At 37.0% G+C, this 18949-nt stretch overlaps 3 protein-coding genes across 8 annotated transcripts; 2 read left to right on the top strand and 1 right to left on the bottom strand.

Annotated features, from left to right (window-relative positions):
• The first annotated feature begins 258 nt into the window (after window positions 1-258).
• LOC111811501 (protein CHROMATIN REMODELING 8) lies at window positions 259-6974 on the top strand. Of its 4 annotated transcripts, none has more exons than XR_015411926.1 (9): window positions 259-499; window positions 624-769; window positions 1054-1584; window positions 1729-2152; window positions 2989-3856; window positions 4192-4801; window positions 5088-5552; window positions 5747-6523; window positions 6767-6974. XR_015411926.1 is itself a non-coding variant. In XM_087118001.1 (9 exons), the coding sequence occupies exons 2-8, from the start codon at window positions 680-682 to the stop codon at window positions 6428-6430; spliced, it is 3672 nt and encodes a 1223-aa protein (XP_086974127.1). In that variant the 5' UTR covers window positions 259-499; window positions 624-679; the 3' UTR covers window positions 6431-6459; window positions 6767-6974. The 4 variants fall into 4 exon arrangements, 3 of the variants coding, with proteins under 3 accessions (XP_086974127.1, XP_023554150.2, XP_023554154.2); XM_087118001.1 differs by having other exon boundaries at window positions 5747-6459; XM_023698382.2 differs by lacking the exon at window positions 6767-6974 and having other exon boundaries at window positions 5747-6730.
• Window positions 6975-7904: 930 nt separating this feature from the next.
• On the bottom strand, window positions 7905-11096 carry LOC111776492 (uncharacterized protein At1g03900). Of its 2 annotated transcripts, none has more exons than XM_023655950.2 (3): window positions 10468-11096; window positions 9401-9640; window positions 7905-8181 (listed from the first exon to the last, which is right to left on the bottom strand). In XM_023655950.2, the coding sequence occupies exons 1-3, from the start codon at window positions 10960-10962 to the stop codon at window positions 8119-8121; spliced, it is 798 nt and encodes a 265-aa protein (XP_023511718.2). In that variant the 5' UTR covers window positions 10963-11096; the 3' UTR covers window positions 7905-8118. The 2 variants fall into 2 exon arrangements, with proteins under 2 accessions (XP_023511718.2, XP_023511717.2); XM_023655949.2 differs by having other exon boundaries at window positions 9356-9640; window positions 10468-11095.
• A 590-nt stretch (window positions 11097-11686) lies between these two features.
• Window positions 11687-15466, top strand: LOC111811181 (H/ACA ribonucleoprotein complex subunit 3-like protein). 2 transcript variants are annotated; one of them, XM_023697934.2, is made up of 4 exons: window positions 11687-11814; window positions 12022-12093; window positions 14619-14661; window positions 15112-15466. In XM_023697934.2, the coding sequence occupies exons 2-4, from the start codon at window positions 12040-12042 to the stop codon at window positions 15207-15209; spliced, it is 195 nt and encodes a 64-aa protein (XP_023553702.1). In that variant the 5' UTR covers window positions 11687-11814; window positions 12022-12039; the 3' UTR covers window positions 15210-15466. The 2 variants fall into 2 exon arrangements, with proteins under 2 accessions (XP_023553702.1, XP_023553703.1); XM_023697935.2 differs by having other exon boundaries at window positions 11738-11861.
• The last annotated feature ends 3483 nt before the right edge of the window (window positions 15467-18949 follow it).

Raw genomic sequence — 18949 nt, 5'->3', positions numbered from 1 at the left:
ATTTTTTTTATAAAGATAAAAGGGGTAAAAATATTTTAAAGATTTTATTTTTGAATTTTGAGGGTATTTAAAAAAAAATTATAATTTAATATTTAATATAATATTAATATAATTTATGATTGAGGCGCGCACGTTAGGAGACGATGGCTAAGAGCTCACGTTAGCCACAAACACAAGCCGTGCCCCCAAGTTTGTTTCTGGTCAAGCGACGAGCCGTCAATGCTCGTTTAAATAATTTAATAATTAATAATTTAAATTAAAAATAAAAGCTGAAGAAATGTTTGAAAAACTGCGGCCAGTCGGAGGCGGCGCCGGGCCTTAATTTAGGTTTCAGGGAATCCCGCGATCTTCCGATTCATAGTCGAAATCGGATTCCTTCGCTCATCTCTCTGATACGCTGTTTACAGAGATTTCTGCATCCTATTTTGCCTTTAATTTTTTTGTTTGATTGAATTGGAGTTAGTTCTTCTCTGGTTGCTTCACGGCGCTTCCAATTCAGGTTTCAACTTTGTCTCATTGGTCGGTTTGAACATTTAAGTATGAACGCACATGTTAGATGCGAAGTTTTGTCGACTATGGGAGTGAATGTTGTGGATTTGATGCGCTTTAGTTTTGTTTGGTAGGTTTTGGTATTGGCTGTGCAGTGCAATGCGTTGGATGAACTTACGTATTTGATGCGATGGAGGAAGAGGAGGATCGGATTTTTCTGAACAGCTTGGGTGTGACGTCTGCTAATCCGGAGGATATAGAGCGGGACTTGATAGAGGAGGTAATGACCGGAGTTTTTAGCAAAATTTGCATAATTTTTCGTTTGTAGCGTGTCGCAATTTTACTGGTTAGGTTCATGATGGTTTTGGGTAATTAGATTATCGTTTTGATTGCCTAGAGAAAAATGTGAGTTGTCGATTTAGTACATCAGTGCTGAAATTAACTTATGGTTCTAGCTGTTTTACATGCAATTGAACTCAGTATGCAGCTCCTGAGTTTCAACTGGAAATCAGTTATGAACTCATTGCAGTTAACATCATTGAATGATTTGTTTTTGTATTGAAGGCAAAAAAGAATAGTGAGAATGGTGCTGATGTTGGAGGAATTGCAGAAGAGAACGCCTGTGAGAAGTTAGATACCACTGATTTACCTTCGGCCAGTCATGTGCTGCTCCATCAGAAGCTTAGGGCTGTTGAATACGAGATCGATGCTGTTGCATCGACAGTGGAATCAGGGAAGAAACTTGAAAGAAATGAGCAACATTCTCATGTTGGTGCTGACCCTCAGGAGCATGGGCGTGAAGAGGACGGTGTTTCAGCTTCTGCAGATGGCCTTCAGCATGCCCTGGCTGTTGACAGGCTAAGAAGCTTGAAGAAAACCCAACAGCAGTTGAAGAAAGAACTTTCCCATTTGAACGACAAGCATGCCGAGACAATATTGGAGATAGTCAAGGACAGATCAAAACCTAAAAGAAAGTCTAAAGAGGTTAAGAAATCAGGTAAAAATGGAGAAAAGAGGTTGAAAGTCGTGTCATTTGATGAAGATAACGATTTTGATGCAGCTTTGGATGCAGCCACTGTGGGCTTTGTTGAAACAGTGAGTTAAACTGTTTTCAAATGCTATCCTCTGTAAGATGCTTAACAAGTCTTCTGTATCTGTAAATTGAAATAGCTTTTTACATTTGCGATTGGAAAAAAAAAAGTTATGTGACTAGGGTGTAACTTTCATTCTTTGTCTTAGGAAAGAGATGAATTGGTACGGAAGGGAATTTTAACACCATTTCACAAGCTAAAGGGCTTTGAGCGCCGTCTTCAGAACCCTGGGCAATCAAGTCTTCAGAACCCCGGGCAATCAAGGCCTGAAGTAAAGGAGGAAGAAGAGGAAAATGATGACTTTGCTTCTGACAGTGTTGCTAAAGCCGTCCAGTCAATGTCAGTGGCTGCACAAGCTCGACCAACCACTAAATTGCTTGATCCGGAAGACTTGCCGAAGCTTGATCTGCCAACTCGTCCTTTTTACAGGTTAAAAAAACCTGCAAAGGTTCCCCTATCTGCAGAAGACAAAGCTAAAAAAAAAATAAAATGCAAAAAGACTAGACGGCCTTTGCCAGACAAAAAATACAGAAAACAAATTGCCATGGAGGAAAGAGACGAGGAAGCTGCTGGTATGCCCCTTATTTAGCTCGTGGTTGTTCTACAGCTTATTCTCTCAAAGTTCATTCGGCAGTTTCCTTGATTCTATGGTTGGCAAATGTATCTTTTACATGATGTTAACGTCTAAATTCTTAACCTTGTTGTCAATTAATTGTACAGAATATACTTTTCTAGCCTCTGGTCTAGTTGTCATCTTCTCTGTGATCTAAGAAGGCTAAATTTGTTGTCCTTTTGCAACTAGAGTATCACAAGGCGTCAACTGAAGCCCTGACTTAATATGTTTAATTGGCTTATTGTGGACTTGTGAATGGGAATAATACTCTCATGTTTCAGGATTCTTTTAGTTACTATTTCCTCTTTTCGTTTATAATTTGGTCCTCAAACTCATCTGCCTAGTTGTCAAAGATGAGTATTGGACAGTATATTCCTCAATGACGCTTCAATGAATAGCATTCTATGGCAGTTGCATAATAGCAATCATCTGTAAATGAATTAGCTATTGTTGTCAAGTCCTCTTAGCCTCATATTCAGATGTTTGCAAAATACTAGAAAAATTTCATAGATCTATGGGAGTTAGTTAGTTGAGAAGATTTACTTCCTTCTGTACTTTTTTTGATAGTTACATGCATGAAGTCAGGCTGTTACCAGCATCTATCTTACTTAGTTGAAAATTTGTTGTAATATAGCATTGATCTGTGAGAAAACCTTACTCCTTTTAATTCTTCACCGTGGAGTGTTTTGCTGAATGAGTATGTCATTGATTGTTAGTTTTACTACATCATCTTTAGCTTAGGATATGTTTCGAAGAACATTTTTATTTGTACCTGATGTGTTATTCATGTTGCAGAGAATATGTCAGATTGTTTACATACATCAGGTTCTGAAAGAGAAGATTCAGGAGATTTAGAAGATGATGTTTACGAACCTTCTTCTGTAACGCTTGAAGGCGGGCTGAAAATTCCTCAGAGCATATTTGATCAGCTCTTCGATTACCAAAAAGTTGGGGTCCAGTGGTTATGGGAATTGCACTGCCAAAGGGCTGGTGGAATTATTGGAGATGAGATGGGCCTTGGGAAAACGGTCCAGGTCTTGGCCTTTTTAGGTGCATTACATTTCAGTAACATTTATAAACCAAGCATCATCGTCTGCCCTGTTACACTAGTTAGACAGTGGAAGAGGGAGGCACGGAAATGGTGCCCGGACCTTTTGGTGGAAATCCTTCATGATTCTGCTCATGATCCCACTTACAGGAAGATGCGAGAGAAATCTTATGAAAGTGATGAAAGTGAAGATTCAGAGGAAAGTGATTATGGGAAAAACTCACAGTCCAAAGGCACAAAAAAATGGGATTCCTTGATAAACCGTGTTTTGAGGTCAGAATCCGGTATGCTCATTACCACTTATGAACAACTACGACTGTTAGGTGGGAAGTTGCTTGACATTGAATGGGGGTATGCAGTCCTGGATGAAGGTCATCGTATTCGAAATCCAAATGCTGAGGTCACTTTAGTTTGCAAGCAGCTGCAGACAGTACATCGCATAATCATGACTGGTTCTCCAATTCAGAACAAATTGACGGAGTTGTGGTCCTTGTTTGATTTCGTTTTCCCTGGGAAGCTGGGGGTGTTGCCTGTATTTGAAGCAGAGTTTGCAGTTCCTATATCTGTTGGTGGCTATGCTAATGCCTCTCCATTGCAAGTATCAACAGCATATAGGTAAATGTTGTGAAATTTTTGTCGACGTTTGAGTTCTTATTTTTATTGTTTTCCCCTCGTTTCTTCCTCTTTTCTGGTAAATGTTTAGAATTTGTAAGTGTACTTTGTTTTGAATCTTTGGCCTTTAGGAGAGGTTACTAACGATTACAAATTCCTTGTGCGCTTACTAATTGAGCTATGATGCTGATAGTTATACGGGGCGGGTTTATCATGATGATACTTAAAAGACGTTTTAATGAAAAAAGGGGATGGAGGTAGTTCTTTGATCTCGTATTCTCTCTCTCTTCTCCTTCAGTGGGTTAACATTATCTACCTTTTATGTTCTCACTATGCAGGTGCGCTGTCGTTCTTCGTGACTTAATTATGCCCTATCTTCTTAGAAGGATGAAAGCTGATGTGAATGCTCATTTGCCAAAGAAGACCGAACACGTTCTCTTCTGCAGTCTAACTTCTGAGCAACGTTCTGTCTATAGAGCATTCCTTGCAAGCTCTGAAGTGGAAAGTATTTTGGATGGGAATAGAAATTCGCTTTCTGGAATTGATGTAATGCGTAAAATTTGCAACCACCCAGATCTACTCGAGAGAGAACACTCTTTCCAAAATCCCGACTATGGGAATCCTGAACGTAGTGGAAAAATGAAGGTGGTTGAGCAAGTGCTGAAGGTCTGGAAGGAGCAAGGTCATCGTGTTCTTCTTTTCGCGCAGACCCAACAGATGCTTGACATTTTAGAGCGATTTATGGTTGGAGGTGGTTATACTTATAGGAGGATGGATGGTGGTACTCCTGTCAAACAGAGAATGGCCTTGATTGATGAATTCAACAATTCATGTGAGGTGTTTGTTTTTATTTTAACAACCAAGGTTGGTGGTCTAGGAACCAACTTAACTGGAGCAGATAGGGTTATAATCTTCGACCCTGATTGGAATCCGTCAACCGACATGCAGGTAATATGTCATGTTTCTGATTTTCAATTTTAATCTATGGAAGTAGTTGTTCGAGACCTGTTCGGAAATGTTCGATTGAGGTTCATCACTTTGTTTAAACTAGGAAAACTATGTTGCACTACCATACTGCCCCTCTTGCAGTTTAGTAGTCAGCATCTTTTATATTCTTCTGCTTATTACAGTATTATGGAAGATTGTTCCTATTCTCTGCTACAGGGTGAGAACTTTACATTATTATATTCAAGCGATTCGAATCTAATTTAGTCATTGATTTTTCCGATTACAGGCAAGGGAGCGTGCTTGGCGTATTGGTCAACAGCGGGATGTGACGGTGTATAGATTGATCACTCGTGGAACTATAGAGGAGAAAGTGTACCATCGACAGATATATAAACATTTTCTCACTAATAGGATCTTAAAAAACCCACAGCAGAGAAGGTTCTTTAAGGCTAGAGACATGAAAGATCTCTTTACACTGAACGAGGATGCGGTGGATGGATCGACAGAAACGTCGAATATTTTCAGTGAGTTGACCGATAGTGTAAATGTTGTTGGCGTTCAGAAAAATGAGAAGGACGAACAAAAAAATGGCGGTGGCTCAGTATCGTATGCAGATTCTGCTGATGAAAAACCATGCAAATCAGAGACTGAAACTTCTGGAAGAGATGATTCTGTAGAGATGGGTCAGGGTCGTGGGGCAGACGAAGACGAAAATATCTTGAAGAGCCTCTTTGATGCGCATGGTATTCATGTAAGTCTCTCCTTTTTTCGATCTTTTATATGCATTTTCACGTGTATTGTTAGAGTTTGTTTGGAATGACTTTCTAAACCGGTCCTTAGTCCTGATGACCACAGTCGAGATGCTGAACTTTTCTGTACAGCTGTTTCGTTTTTGTTTTTCCTCCTCTTTCTTGTGGTTTGCTTTACATCCTTCTCGATATGCAGAGCGCCGTTAATCATGATATCATTTTTAACGCTGATGATGGGGAGAAGATACGACTAGAGGAGCAAGCTTCTCAAGTTGCACGTAGAGCAGCCGAGGCATTGCGCCAGTCTAGAATTCTACGAAGTAACGAGCGTATCTCAGTTCCAACATGGACTGGAAAAGCTGGAACCGCTGGTGCACCATCGTCCGTGCGTCGGAAGTTCGGTTCAACCGTCAACTCTCTGGTAAACAACAAATCCAAATCTCCAGATGAAGCATCAAGAAATGGAGCTAGCCATTTAAATGGCCTTGCAGCTGGAACATCTTCCGGAAAGGCCTTATCTTCAGCTGAACTTCTGGCTAAAATCAGAGGAAACCAAGAAAGAGCATTAAGCGCTGGGCTTGAACATCATCAACCAGCTCCTTCAAGTAGTTCAAACAACGTACGAGGTGCCGGTGTCGGTTCTTCTCGATCATTGAAGAACCTTTCTGGAGTACAACCCGAAGTATTGATTCGGCAGATATGTACGTTTATTCAACAAAGAGGCGGATCCGCTGATTCAGCCAGTATTGTACAGCATTTTAAGGAGAGGATACCCTCAAACGATCTGCCCTTGTTTAAGAATCTGCTGAAAGAGATAGCAATATTAGAGAGAAGCACCAGTGGATCATTCTGGGTTCTGAAGGCAGAGTATAAACAGTAATCTAAGCACAGTTAGTTTATACTTCCATGGTACCTATCACTCCGGGCCTTATCCACTCCTAGACTTTCTTAGTTGGAATTTTGTGTAGGCTCAGTTAAGAACTTGTTTTTTCGTTTAAAAAATAGTCGATTTCATAAACTTTTCTAAACTACTATTGAGAATAGACATATGTTTGAATCTTGAACAAAAATCGAGGCCGGTATATTGTTTTAGGTCTAGTTTTTGTTCAATATTCTAACAGATTTCTACTCACAGCATGGTTTAGAAACGTTTACGAAAGGTTAAACTATTCATTCTATTCTTCCCTTCTTTTACTAACCGAGCTGTGCCTTACAGGACAATGATACCGTGTACAGTTAACCGGACCTAACTGGAAGCAGATTGTGGGTGATTCAATTTGTAGAGTGTTTGATCATGGATGATGGGTAGCCAAAATTTCAGTTTGTAGATGTAGACGAATTGTTTATTACAATTTAAATGTTCCTTCAGTTCATGAAAGACTAGAAACCTGACCATTCCATCAAGATCCAGACATGCTCTTCCATTCCTGTTATCATTTCAAATTTTTTTTTTTTGTTTTGTTTGTGTAATTCTATAGTCTATGGTATATTTATTAGGTTACAATTCAACCCGTTATGAGTGCCCGTTGATAACATTTGAGGTGCATTACGACATATTGTCGATTTTGGCACAACCAAATTGGCGAATATTGATAGATCGACTAATTTTTTCTGCATCCAAATGAGATCTAAAATTTTTTAGGACAACCAAAGAGGGAAAAGACAGAACACACTTAGAAAACTTGTGCTTATATGTTAAAGGCGTACTTGGAATGATGTTTTAGGAGATGACAATAGGCTCGTATTTCTTTACCAGGGTAATTTCAATAACTTACTAGTTCAATGAGGCCTACCTAAGGGTGTTCAAATGACCCGATATCTCGATCAACCTAAACTATCCAAATCCCAAACCATAATATTGGGTTAGGTTAGTTTTTTTTTTTTTTTTGAGTTGAATTTTTGGAAGATCGAAAAAATTAGTTCGATTTGCAAGTGGTCGGGAATAGGGCCACAATCCAACTCAAACCTACCCTACTTGTAAAAAAAAAAATTAAGAATATTTGACGTTTGTAACCGATGTTAGTGATATGTTATGACTCATAAATGTTTTATATTTGAACTTTATGAAATTTAAATTATTAATGCAACATATATCATAGAAAAGTAATTTTTTTAAAAAATAATAAAAAAAAAAACCGAACAACTTAACAACCCAACTCAAAAGTTGGAATCGTGAACTCAGTCACCAACCCAACCAATCCGAAATTTCGAATTGGTCGGAAAGATTTTTTCAACCCAACTCAATCCGTGTATACCCCTACCACCGTATTATATACATGAAGCAGACATCCTTTTATGAGTTGAATAGCAAAATGGCAAAATGAAATGAAGGCAATGAAGAACAGAAGCAAAAGGGCTAAAGAGACAACTCAAGATAGATAGGGAAAATAACTGGAGAAGTATACATATGTATTCCAAGATTATTTTCCAATATGGTATTATCACTTATAGCTTCCCTTCCATCTCATTCCTCCTCCCCTCTCATTTCACCCTCAAGAGGAACAAAAAATGAAGATTACATAAAACTAAGACTTTTTGTTTTAAATAACAAACACCAGCTTACTTTGATCAGAATGCCGCCCATCCTGATGCTGCTGCTGTTGTCGAACTCGGCGCCGAAGGAAGATTTCTCTGCAAATGCGACGAATCACGAGTTAAAATTGTTCTAGATTTGTTCATTGACATGAGTTCCTAAGGATACATGCACTCGTGTATGTTCTAAGTGAACCTAAAGAATGTGGATCAATATCAGATTATCTTCAAGAAATAAGAAATCTAAGGCTATAGCTCAAGCATTTGAAAAACTCAATAAACTCCGTCACACTAGGCTTCCCCTCAAAGTTTTAAAACGCGTCTTTTAGGGAGAGGGTTTCACACCCTTACAAAAAATGTTTTGTTCCCCTCTCCAACCGATGTGGGATCTCACAATCCACCCCTCTTCGGGGCCCAACATACTCGCTGGCACACGGCTCTAATAAGGAATCATAAGGCTATAGCTCAAGCATTTGAAAAACTCAATAAACTTCATCACACTAGACACTTCCTCTTTGAGCTTTCCCTTTCGAACTTCCCCTCAAGGTTTTAAAACACGTTTTTTTGGGAGAAGTTTCCATACCCTTGTAAGAAGTGTTTTGTTCCCCTCCCCAACCAACGTGGGATCTCACAATCCACCTCCCTTGGGGGCCTAGCATCCTCGCTGGCACACCGCTCGGTGCTTGGCTCTATTACCATTTGTAACAGCTCAAGTCCACCACTAGTAGATATTGTCATCTTTGGGCTTCCCCTCAAGGTTTTTAAAATACGTCTATTAGGGAGAGGTTTCTGCACCCTTATAAGGAAGGTGAGATTTCACAATCCACCCCCTTGGGGACCCAACGTCCTCGCTGGCACACTGCCCAGTGTCTGGCTCTAATACCATTTGTAACAGTCCAAGCCCATCACTAGCAAATATTGTCCTTTTTGGGCTTTCCCTCAAGGTTTTTAAAATGCGCCTACTAGGGAGAGGTTTCCACACCTTTATAGTAAATGCTTCGTTCCCCTCTCTAACCAATGTGAGATATCACAATAAGAATCTAAGATAGCAGCCAATTCCAATCACAAAGGAGAGAAACCAATACTCGAGTCGAATCAAACTTAGTAATGTGTTTCATAAAACTAATCTAGATTTAAATGGGTTGTGCATAAAGGACAGAGGAACCATAATATGTAAGTTAAAAGAGTCAATTAATATTACTTAAGAATGACATTGTCCTCATCAAACATGTTTCTCTGTCAGGAAATGAGCAACTAGCAGTAGACACTATACCTCAAGTTGGGAAAGATCTGATAAAGGATTGCTCGCATTGCTTACATTGTCTCTTTTTCCTTCACGTTCGACATCCCGACACGCGCTGGCAGATAATTTCCGCGCAGCTGGATCATTTGGAGGGGGTGGAAGAGGAGAACTGATTTTCCTAGCTCCAGTTGGTGGTGGAGCAAGGCTCAGAGTTTTTGGCTTTCCAGTACCAGACCCTGACAAGCCAGCAGCTGATAGCATACCAGTTCCACTAGATGGTTTATGCTTCACATTGATCCGAATTGTTTCACCTTCCTATCATCCAGCCCATTGTAAAGAAGCACAATCACAATGTCAATATAAAGCGTTATGATTTCACAGCTACTAAATCATAGTAATTACTTGCAAGCTAGCAAACGTTATGGGTATATAAATAAGGAATACATTTCCATTGGTATAAGGCCTTTTGGGGAAAACAAAAGCAAAGCCTGGAAAGCTAATGCTCAAAGTAGACAATATCATACAATTGTGGAGGTTCGTGATTCCTAACATGGAATCAGAGCCATGCCCTTAACTTAGCCATGTCAATAGAATCCTCAAATGTCGAAGTGAGCCTCAAAGGTGTAGTCAAAAGCGACTCAAGTATGGAACAAAGGGTGTACTTTGTTTGAGGGCTCCAAAGAAGAAGTCAGCCTCGATTAAAGGAGGTAATCGAGGCTGTTCGAGGGCTCCATAGGCCTCAGGGGAGGCTCTATAGTGTACTTTGTTCGAGGGGAGAATTGTTGGGAGTCTAGCCTCGATTAAGGGGAGGTTGTTCAAGAGCTCCATAGGCCTCACGGGAGGCTCTATAGTGTACTTTGTTCAAGGGGAGAATTGTTGGGAGAGGATTCCCACATCGGCTAATTAAGGGGTTGATCATGGGTTTATAAGTGAGGAATACATGTCATATGAGGCCTTCAATGCTCAAAGTGGACAATATCATACCATTGTGGAGGTTCGTGATTCCTAACATTCAATGTGAACGATTTGTTTTCCAAATGGTTGGATCAGATGATTTCATTAATCAGATCAGTTCATAATCAAGAACCCAGCAGACAATCATCTTCATTGATTGGTGAAAATAAAACCAGAGGAATGAATACCTTCAATCTGTGATTCACAGCAGGATGGATATCAATGTGGCTCTCTTCATTGACATCGCCGCCACCAGTCGGATCCTTCTCATGATCCCTCCTGACATACTTCTCATGATCGGACAGTGCCACATTAAAATCAAAAGCTTCATTTCGTTCAGCGAAACCTAAACCTACAAAAGCGTGCTTACCCTGGCCATCCTCGATCTTCAAAACGAAGTATCGCGAGGAGTCAAGAACGGCCTCAACGGAGTTCTCCCTCTGACCCGGATTAACAAAACAAGCAGCAAAAAGCTCACCGGAGTTCGGATCTTCCAACCGGATCTCACATCGGTCCTTACACGACACAACACGAAGGCGGCCGGACCAGATCTTGTCGGATTGTAGCCACTCGCCGCATTTGCAGCCGCCGGATGTGGTTCGAGGAGGGATTTTGTAGACGGAAACCTCACGAACAACAAGGAGAGTGTGCTCGAAGGTCTCTTCGTCCTCCTCAAACGACATGGCGATTGATTCACAGAAAGCTTGAGGATTCAAAGAAATGGAATTGGGGGAATGGATTTCCAAACAAAATTGAATTTAATGGAATTAAGGTGAGAAGAAGGCATCAAACACGAAGGTGCACACAGACGTGGCTTCGAACAATGGTTGCTCCAGAAGGTCAACTGTACTGTGAGAACCGAATTTACTCATTTGCCCTTCTTCAATATCCCAAAAAATACGAAATTGGATAAATATTCAAATTTCTTTTTTACGTTTAAATTTAATATTTAAGTAATTACAAAAATATTTATTTATTTTTACTAAAGACATAATAGAGTGAAAAAAAAAAAAATTATACATCGAAAATTAAAATTAAAATTAAATTTATATATATATTTTTTTAATTTATGGGATTTTTATTTTGTTATCTATTTTTCTTATTAGTTTTTAAAAATTAAATTTATAAACATTGGTAAGTTTATTTTTGTACGTTAATATTTAAAAATTTTAAAAAATTATTTTAGAATTTAACTAAAAATTAAAATTTTTATAGAAAAAAAATATATAATTGAAAGGAATTCAAAAAACAGCAAGCTAAACATTTTAGTATTTATTTTTTTAAAAAAATGAAAGCAAAATTATTTTTTAATTACTTATAAATATTTTTAAACACTTTTTGTTTTAATTTTTTATTTTTACAAATTAAAAAACAAAAGGTTTGTTCTAAATTATAATAAAACCGGAAAATTAAGAAAAAGAAGGAAAAAGAAATGAAAAGACGAAAATAGCCTTTCCAGTGGATTTAAACAGGTTCTTAAACCCTAGTTTCGTGATTTCTCGTATCCCGCCATTTTCCAGTTCTTCGTTCAAGCGGTAAGGTTTTTCTTCTGGTATTGATTTCCAAAACCCTCGAATATTAGGTAATTGTCACTGCTCGTTGGATATGTTTATCGTTCATATGAATTCAGGATTGTTGATTTTTCTTTCAGTTATCCATGGATGTTATTCAAATCTTCTGTGTTTAGGGCTTTTGCATTAAGTTTGTGGAATGAATTGATTTTTCTCCCAACTTTTTTTCAGGTTGAGTGTTTAGCAACGATGTATCTTATGTATTACATAAACGACAATGGTGACAAAGTCTACACCACAAAGGTTTGTCTTTCTTGTTCGTTTTTTTTTTTTTTTTTCTTTGCTCTTTGTTTAAAAGTTCATCGATATCACATCAATTGATTAGCGGCGTTGAGTCCTTTGAAAAAAAAAAAAAAATCTTAAATTCATGAACTGTGTCTGCCGCGTCTCAGATAAGCTGTGTTGTATGTACTCTCTGATTTTGAAGATAATGAAGGTTTATTTAGTCACTGACTATAAGTTTTGGAGATAGGATTAATTCTATTTGTGCAGGTCATCCTTAAAAGATTAGAGCTAGATCTCACTTGATATTGAAGTAGGCTACCATCATTAAGTGCGAGTCATTTGTGCAGTTGCATTTTCGTTGTTGTACCCATTAAATGATTGCCTAAATTTATAGTGCACCCTTACTTAGAATATCCAATTTTCCATAAAGTTCGCGGTAAGGCTTTGAGCTTTGTCTCATGAATTTCAAATCCTCCTTTCTTTTCTTCACCATTTCATGATGGCAGATTAGAGTTACCTTGGTCCCTTCCTTTGACCATGGAGGAGGAGAGGCTTTAGAGTTTAGACGCCATTCTTTCTCTACTGTTCGGGCTGGTAGAGATTTTAGCTATATTCTTACTGGGACTTTGTTTCTGCTTATATCGAAGCTGGTAGACATGGATAGATCTGTTTTGAGGCTGAGAAGTTCTTCAATGGCTTGCCAAATGGATTATCGGGCTCTCCTTGACGAGAGTTTGTTAAGACAGTCCAATATGTCAAGCAAATATGGTGTCTGGATAGGGTAAGGGCCCACCTGGCAAGAAAAAGGGATGGATGAAATAAGGTCATAGAGCTTCATTGCTACTATTATGTAATCCTTCTCACTTGCTAATTCAAATGGTAGTTGAAACCTTTAAGTTCAAGGATTTTTCAACGATGGGGGCCAAAATAGGAGTTTATAGCCTTTCTTTGACAAACTAGCTACTTGTCTCAGGCAGAACTCTTATGACAAGCTAGTTACTCGTCTGCAGAGGACAACTCTTGATGTGGGGACTCTCTTGGGGTCTTTGGCTTTACTCATTTAGGGATTGCTTGACCCATCAATTCTTGGTGGTAAAATGGGCGGGGCCATAATATGCTCCGTTTGGAAAGCGCTTTAGGAGATATAAGGACTACGATCTCTTAGAACTAATTTTTTTTCTTTCATCCTACAAAAGGGGGAGAAAAAGAAAAAAATCCTTGGATAAGCCGAGAGACTTTAGAGGCCTCTCTTCCCATATATCTGACTGACAGAGGGAAGAGAGCAACCATCTAATCTATTCCTTTCCTTGCTTAGCTTACGTTCTGGTATGAGCTACCCACTCAAGATCAATGTGCAAGGTGTAGATAACTGGGATCAGTTTTCTTGGCATCCAAGTTAGTGATTGTTTCTCCTGGAAGGTGTTATTTGGTTAGCTTATTAAATCTGGAGATCAATGCCTTTCTCATTTATCAAGTTTTCAAGATCTTGTGGAGTCTCAAAATCCCAAAAGAACTCAGAACTTTTGGCTGGGCCTTCGCTTTTTGAGGATTGAGCACTGCTACTACTTTCCAAAGAGAGAAGTAAGATAGCAGGCATTGTTTCCTGTATAGTGTGAAGCTGTTGATGATCGTTTGAACATCTTTAGCCTCAAGTGACGCTATCCCAAATTGTTTCCTGAAACTTTAGATAAAATTTTATGAATGTCTCATTTCTCCAAAAGTTCTTTTCATCAATATAAATGATGGAAATATTGTGGAAGCTGGGGTTGGAGATGGAATTGGAGGCCCTTTAAAATTCATATGTCATTAGAGTCTTTTGAAATATTGCAGGGGCCTGCATAATTTACCCTGATTCTAATTATATCAACTTATTTTCCTGAATACACTATAATTGCCTAAGTGGTCCTGTTATGAAGTAACAAGAAAATATGTCTGATGCAATTCCACTTTGATTAGACAATTATTTAGAATGGTAAAACTCTAATATTGTAACCAAAAGATATGTAAGTCATAGTGCTGTAAGATATACAACAGGACTTTCATCGGAAAAATCTCCAAAGTTACTTTTACACACTCCACTGACATGTGATTTCCCACGTCCAATTTCTTTCGATGGTATGGAGCCAGACCTGTTCTTGTGTTACTCTCTTCTCTCCCTCCTAGGGCATTTTAGTCTTCCTCCATGACATCAATTGACAACTAGAACACAGCACCATTGTGCTCTGCCAGTTTTGAGGCAGAGACAACATACTTATTGTTCAGGTTGCAATATTTCTGTATTTTATCAGCACCAGGTTGTATGTAACGGATTTGTACTGAGTTTTTAGAGTCGGTATACTTTTTATTTTCATTTTTGGTAGAATTGTACATTTTAAAATGCAAACCATTGTGCCAACAAAATACATATGAATTAATCCCTGCACACACATTTCAACTGGCTTGATAAAACATTGCTAATTCCCCGCACTGTTTGTACTTTTTCTTATGCTGATATCTAATTTCTGCTAACGTATCTAGTTTGCATTTTCCTTTTTCTTGTACAGAAAGAATCGCCTCTAGGTTTGGTCGCACAATCTGCTCATCCAGGTAAAATTCTTTGCATTACCTTGCTAGTTGTATGCCATCTCGTTTCCCTTACTTTCAGAATTAGAAATATCAATAATCTTGATTGGGAGAAAGACCATGCTGGAATATCTGTGCTGTCGTTCTTGTAATATGGGAATTGGTTCCAAACGATATATGTAGTCTATTTCAGTTGTTAATTTCACTGTGGCTGAGCCTATTGTGAAGATTGCAATTATACACTCTTGAGAACGAATTTAGGCTGTCGATATATATGCAGGCAACATTTATCATTGGTTGACATGTAGAAGAGGATAATGTCGTTGTTCACCTTTCTCCTTAGAGATGTCATCATTTGTTCTCTATATTAATTGAATTAATTCAGATATTGCCCTCTATACCATCCCTTCGACGCGGTCATGGTTTTAGCAGTTTCGAACTCCTGATAACCTGTTGTACATTTTCTGTCTGCAGCTCGTTTCTCCCCTGATGACAAATACTCGAGGCAGAGAGTTCTTCTTAAGAAGCGATTTGGCTTGTTACCCACACAGCAGCCGCCTCCTAAGTACTGAACTCAATGCATTCTGAAATCAGCTCTATGGTGCTTCTCAAGTGTTTGTTTCCCAAACCCCCACCTATAGTAGATCGTGACTTTGTTAAACTTTGATAGATAGTTTTGCCTTTTTTTTTCTCTATGGCTTGTAATTGAGCTATAATGCACAAATCACTCTTGAACCTATCATTAAGCTTGTCATCGGCTTTATGTGTACCGAACATTGTTTTACTAAAAGCGAACTAATTTAGTTTAAAGATCTGGTTTTAGTGCAAAGATGATGGGTCTTTTTTCATGCTTTCTCCTATAATTTCTTATCCTTTTGTACAAGTTGTCAGTCACCAATGTCTGCTGATCCTTTTTAAAGTTGCTGGCATTGTATATGTATATAACCCGATTTACTGACAATTAATTTAGCCTAAGCTTGTAGGTGGTAGTCCCAATTCCCTTCGTGTTTCGAAGCTCAAGTTCCATACACGTCCAGGTTTGGGATTTGAGACGCATCGGATTGGACGATTACAAGAGAATTCATCTGATGCATAACTAAGAAGGTACGCAAGGTTCATTTTTTGATTGGCTGAACTATATTATGTGCTTCTTCTGTTGGCCCGTGACTATGCTTCTTGTTTCATGGTATTTGAATTTTGTTCAAATGGGTTGTAGGACTTAGAAGTTTGGGCCTAAGTGGCCATATTGCTTGCAAAAATATAGCTAAATGGATTGGTGCGAAACCTTTCGGCCCCATCCAAGGAATAATTAACTAGATGTAGGAAAAGAAATAGCATCTGAACTGAAATAGATATATATCATCATCCTCAACTATTTTGAAGGATTTGAAGACTCTAAATTGCTAATTTATCTGTCATATGCCTTGTTTGATGACTAACAAGTTCCATATACACACACGTTTAGAGGCCGAAGATTCGAACTTTAGCCCTTTAGTCAGATATATATGTTCTGATCGGCTGAAATATACTTAAATGAGTGCGGTGGGGATATATCTTATTGTTGAAAATTTTGATCAGTGGGCCAAAGTGATAGAACAAAAGCATATTGTCACATGCGATAAACAGCGTTTATAGAATTATTGTCTTGTGATAAACTATATGGAATTATTGTCTCAATAAGATCAATTCGTGCCATTTTGATTAGATTTCGATGAAAAATGAAATGTAGAAAAAGAAAAATAGAATACGAAATGAATCTTCTTGAAATGATTGAGGGAATTGTTATTGTCTTTGTTATAGATATTGTTTTTGGAAAAGCAGGAGGAAGAACATGGCGCCCAATGAAGAACACCAAAGGCTGTCGCTCTTTTCTTCAATCACAAATGACATGATTTGATATATGTGAGTCAAAATCACCAAGAATTTTCCTTAAAGTAATTTAGTTTACACCATTTCTCTTCTTTAATTTCAAAAAGTACTTTAGAATAATATTTTAAGCATCTTATTTTGCTGAATAATATCTTAATTATCACTCTATTGCCCAAATAAATCAAAAACAAAAAGACTAAAATAATGCAAAATTTAAAGCTTATCCCTTTATTTATATTATGTTATTTGATCTCAATCCCATATTTAATGGCAAAAATTAGGCACAAAACCCAAATAATCATTGGAGTATTAAAATGGATTGTTCTTCGTAATAGGAATGCTCTTTGAAATTCATTTGACATTTGCATATATATATATATATATATATATATATTTATATATTATATACGTGTAGATGGTAGAGTGTTGAATTGTGTAAGATTTGCATATGGATGGATCAATGGTTGCTTCATTATCTTTCTCTTCTTTTTTGAATTAAAGAAACTCTTTTTTGTAATTTCTTGTTTTTTTTTCTTTTCTAAATTCATTTTCCTTGGGAGTGACTTTGATCACAAGGAACTTTCAATGTCTCAAATTGTGTTGCAATTAATTACTCCAAAATTTGACTCCTTGATGATGATGGGAGAGCCAAACATGTGTTTTTCATTATAATTTGCTCAGAAGTTTGTGAAATTGAGCTTTCGGTCTCGTATCTTTTAGGATTGTGTCTAATAGATTCATGAATGGTAAACTATCATTGTTGTGCATCTTTTTTGGGATTCGAACTTGAAAACAGAGTTTTGTAAAGACAAGCCTAACTGCAGTAATTCCTCTAACTTCGTGGTTTCCTTTGGGGATCAGTAATAGTATGTCGTATATTTTGAAAATTTGTTCTAAACCCAACCGATCCTAGTTTCCTTAATCACTTTGCTCATCCTGAATTTTTAAAGAACAAAACTCTAAAATTCATCCCAATTTAAAACTGCCCAAGTTTATCCATTTGACACGTTATAACCACATATTTATTTATATGGTAGTCAATGCGTCTCATAAACACTAAACTAATGCAATTCGATAGATAAAATTAACGAATCTAACACAAAATTAACTGTTATGAAATGAACTATTATACACGATCTTTTAAAGAACTATTAACACTAGGACAAACTTATAATTATTTAACTAAAAAAAGTAGCATTAATTATAAAGACATGTTAACTTCATACCAAAGGAAAATTTCATTATGCCCATAATAATTCTAAATTCATGCACTAACCCCAATATTTAATATGCTCATCCCTGGATAAAAAATAAAAATAAATTATTATATTAATATCGAAAAAAAAAAACTATTAGTAATACTATATGAAAAAATTTAAACTTTCGACCTCTAAACATATATATATATATATATCAATTACCGCTAAGCTATGCTCATTTTGGTAACTCGAACAAAATGATGGATTGAGGGGGTCAAGAACACTTGGAAATAGGCATATGGAAGCCATTTAGGTATGAGTGAGAAGATGATTAATTGCGTAAGGAATATGATTCCGACTGATAAGTCGTTTTCTAACCAAAGCATCAGCTTCTCTTCTCCAATTCAAAATTTAAGATTCTAATGGCTTCTTAGCCTGGTTAACTTAATCATGTTTAACATATTAATTAAATTAATGGCTGCTGGCTGCTTTTATTATTATTATTTTTTAAATAATTCTGGGGTATTATTTACGTGTACCTAGACTGTTCTAAGTATTTAAGAAAATATAATACTTTTTTTTTTTTTTTTTTTTTTTTTTTTTTTTTTTTTTTTAATGTAAACGATTGCATCTAAATCATAAAATCGATAATCGTAGTGCAACAAAGTTCAATAGACAAGACATAAATTGTTGAAGTAAAACTCGAGTAGGGGATTGGAAAAATCTTTTGGGTCAACTCGAACAAATCTTTTTTTTTTTAAACATAATTCTTGGGTATTATTCACGTGTATATTGAGTGTTCTAAGTATTTAAGAAAATATAATATATATATATTTTTTTGTTAATATAAATGATTGCGTCTAAACCATAAAATCGATAATCATGCAGGGACGACATACATTTTTTTAACTAAAATATATGTTTTTAGAAGAATCTTTTGGGCGACCTGATCAAATGAATAGAGTTCACAGCTTGATCCAGCCAAATTCATCTAGTTGTTGGGTTACTTTTCTTTTTAATTATTTAAAAAAATTATATTTATGTATAATACATCTAATATTAATAACTAACATTTTATTAAATTTAAATATCAAATATTTATAAGGCACAAGGCATCACCAACATCGATTATAAACGTTGATTTTTTTAATTTGTTTAAAAGTAGGACAGGTTGGGTGGATTGTAACTTTATTTTCAAATTGGTCTGCTTGACCTGACTAAAAAAATGTTAACAGAAATCTAAC

The sequence above is a fragment of the Cucurbita pepo genome, chromosome 15, assembly GCF_057944985.1.
Source record: "Cucurbita pepo subsp. pepo isolate OVF chromosome 15, ASM5794498v1, whole genome shotgun sequence".
NCBI lineage: Eukaryota > Viridiplantae > Streptophyta > Magnoliopsida > Cucurbitales > Cucurbitaceae > Cucurbita > Cucurbita pepo.
Note: the sequence above shows the minus strand (reverse complement) of the source record. Positions and strands in the feature narration are given on the sequence as shown.

What these genes read in the sequence shown, in the direction of transcription:
- LOC111811501 (XM_087118001.1), top strand. Translation starts at nt 680, where the DNA reads ATGGAGGAAGAGGAGGATCGGATTTTTCTGAACAGCTTGGGTGTGACG. An exon ending in AAGAGACGAGGAAGCTGCTG is followed by an intron (nt 2,153 to 2,988) that starts GTATGCCCCTTA and finishes TTCATGTTGCAG; the next exon opens with AGAATATGTCAGATTGTTTA. An exon ending in TTGATGCGCATGGTATTCAT is followed by an intron (nt 5,553 to 5,746) that starts GTAAGTCTCTCC and finishes CTCGATATGCAG; the next exon opens with AGCGCCGTTAATCATGATAT.
- LOC111776492 (XM_023655949.2), bottom strand. Translation starts at nt 10,962, where the DNA reads ATGTCGTTTGAGGAGGACGAAGAGACCTTCGAGCACACTCTCCTTGTT. An exon ending in CTGTGAATCACAGATTGAAG is followed by an intron (nt 9,641 to 10,467) that starts GTATTCATTCCT and finishes GCTGGATGATAG; the next exon opens with GAAGGTGAAACAATTCGGAT. An exon ending in CAGATCTTTCCCAACTTGAG is followed by an intron (nt 8,182 to 9,355) that starts GTATAGTGTCTA and finishes TCGCATTTGCAG; the next exon opens with AGAAATCTTCCTTCGGCGCC.
- LOC111811181 (XM_023697934.2), top strand. Translation starts at nt 12,040, where the DNA reads ATGTATCTTATGTATTACATAAACGACAATGGTGACAAAGTCTACACC. An exon ending in ACAAAGTCTACACCACAAAG is followed by an intron (nt 12,094 to 14,618) that starts GTTTGTCTTTCT and finishes TTTCTTGTACAG; the next exon opens with AAAGAATCGCCTCTAGGTTT. An exon ending in CGCACAATCTGCTCATCCAG is followed by an intron (nt 14,662 to 15,111) that starts GTAAAATTCTTT and finishes TTCTGTCTGCAG; the next exon opens with CTCGTTTCTCCCCTGATGAC.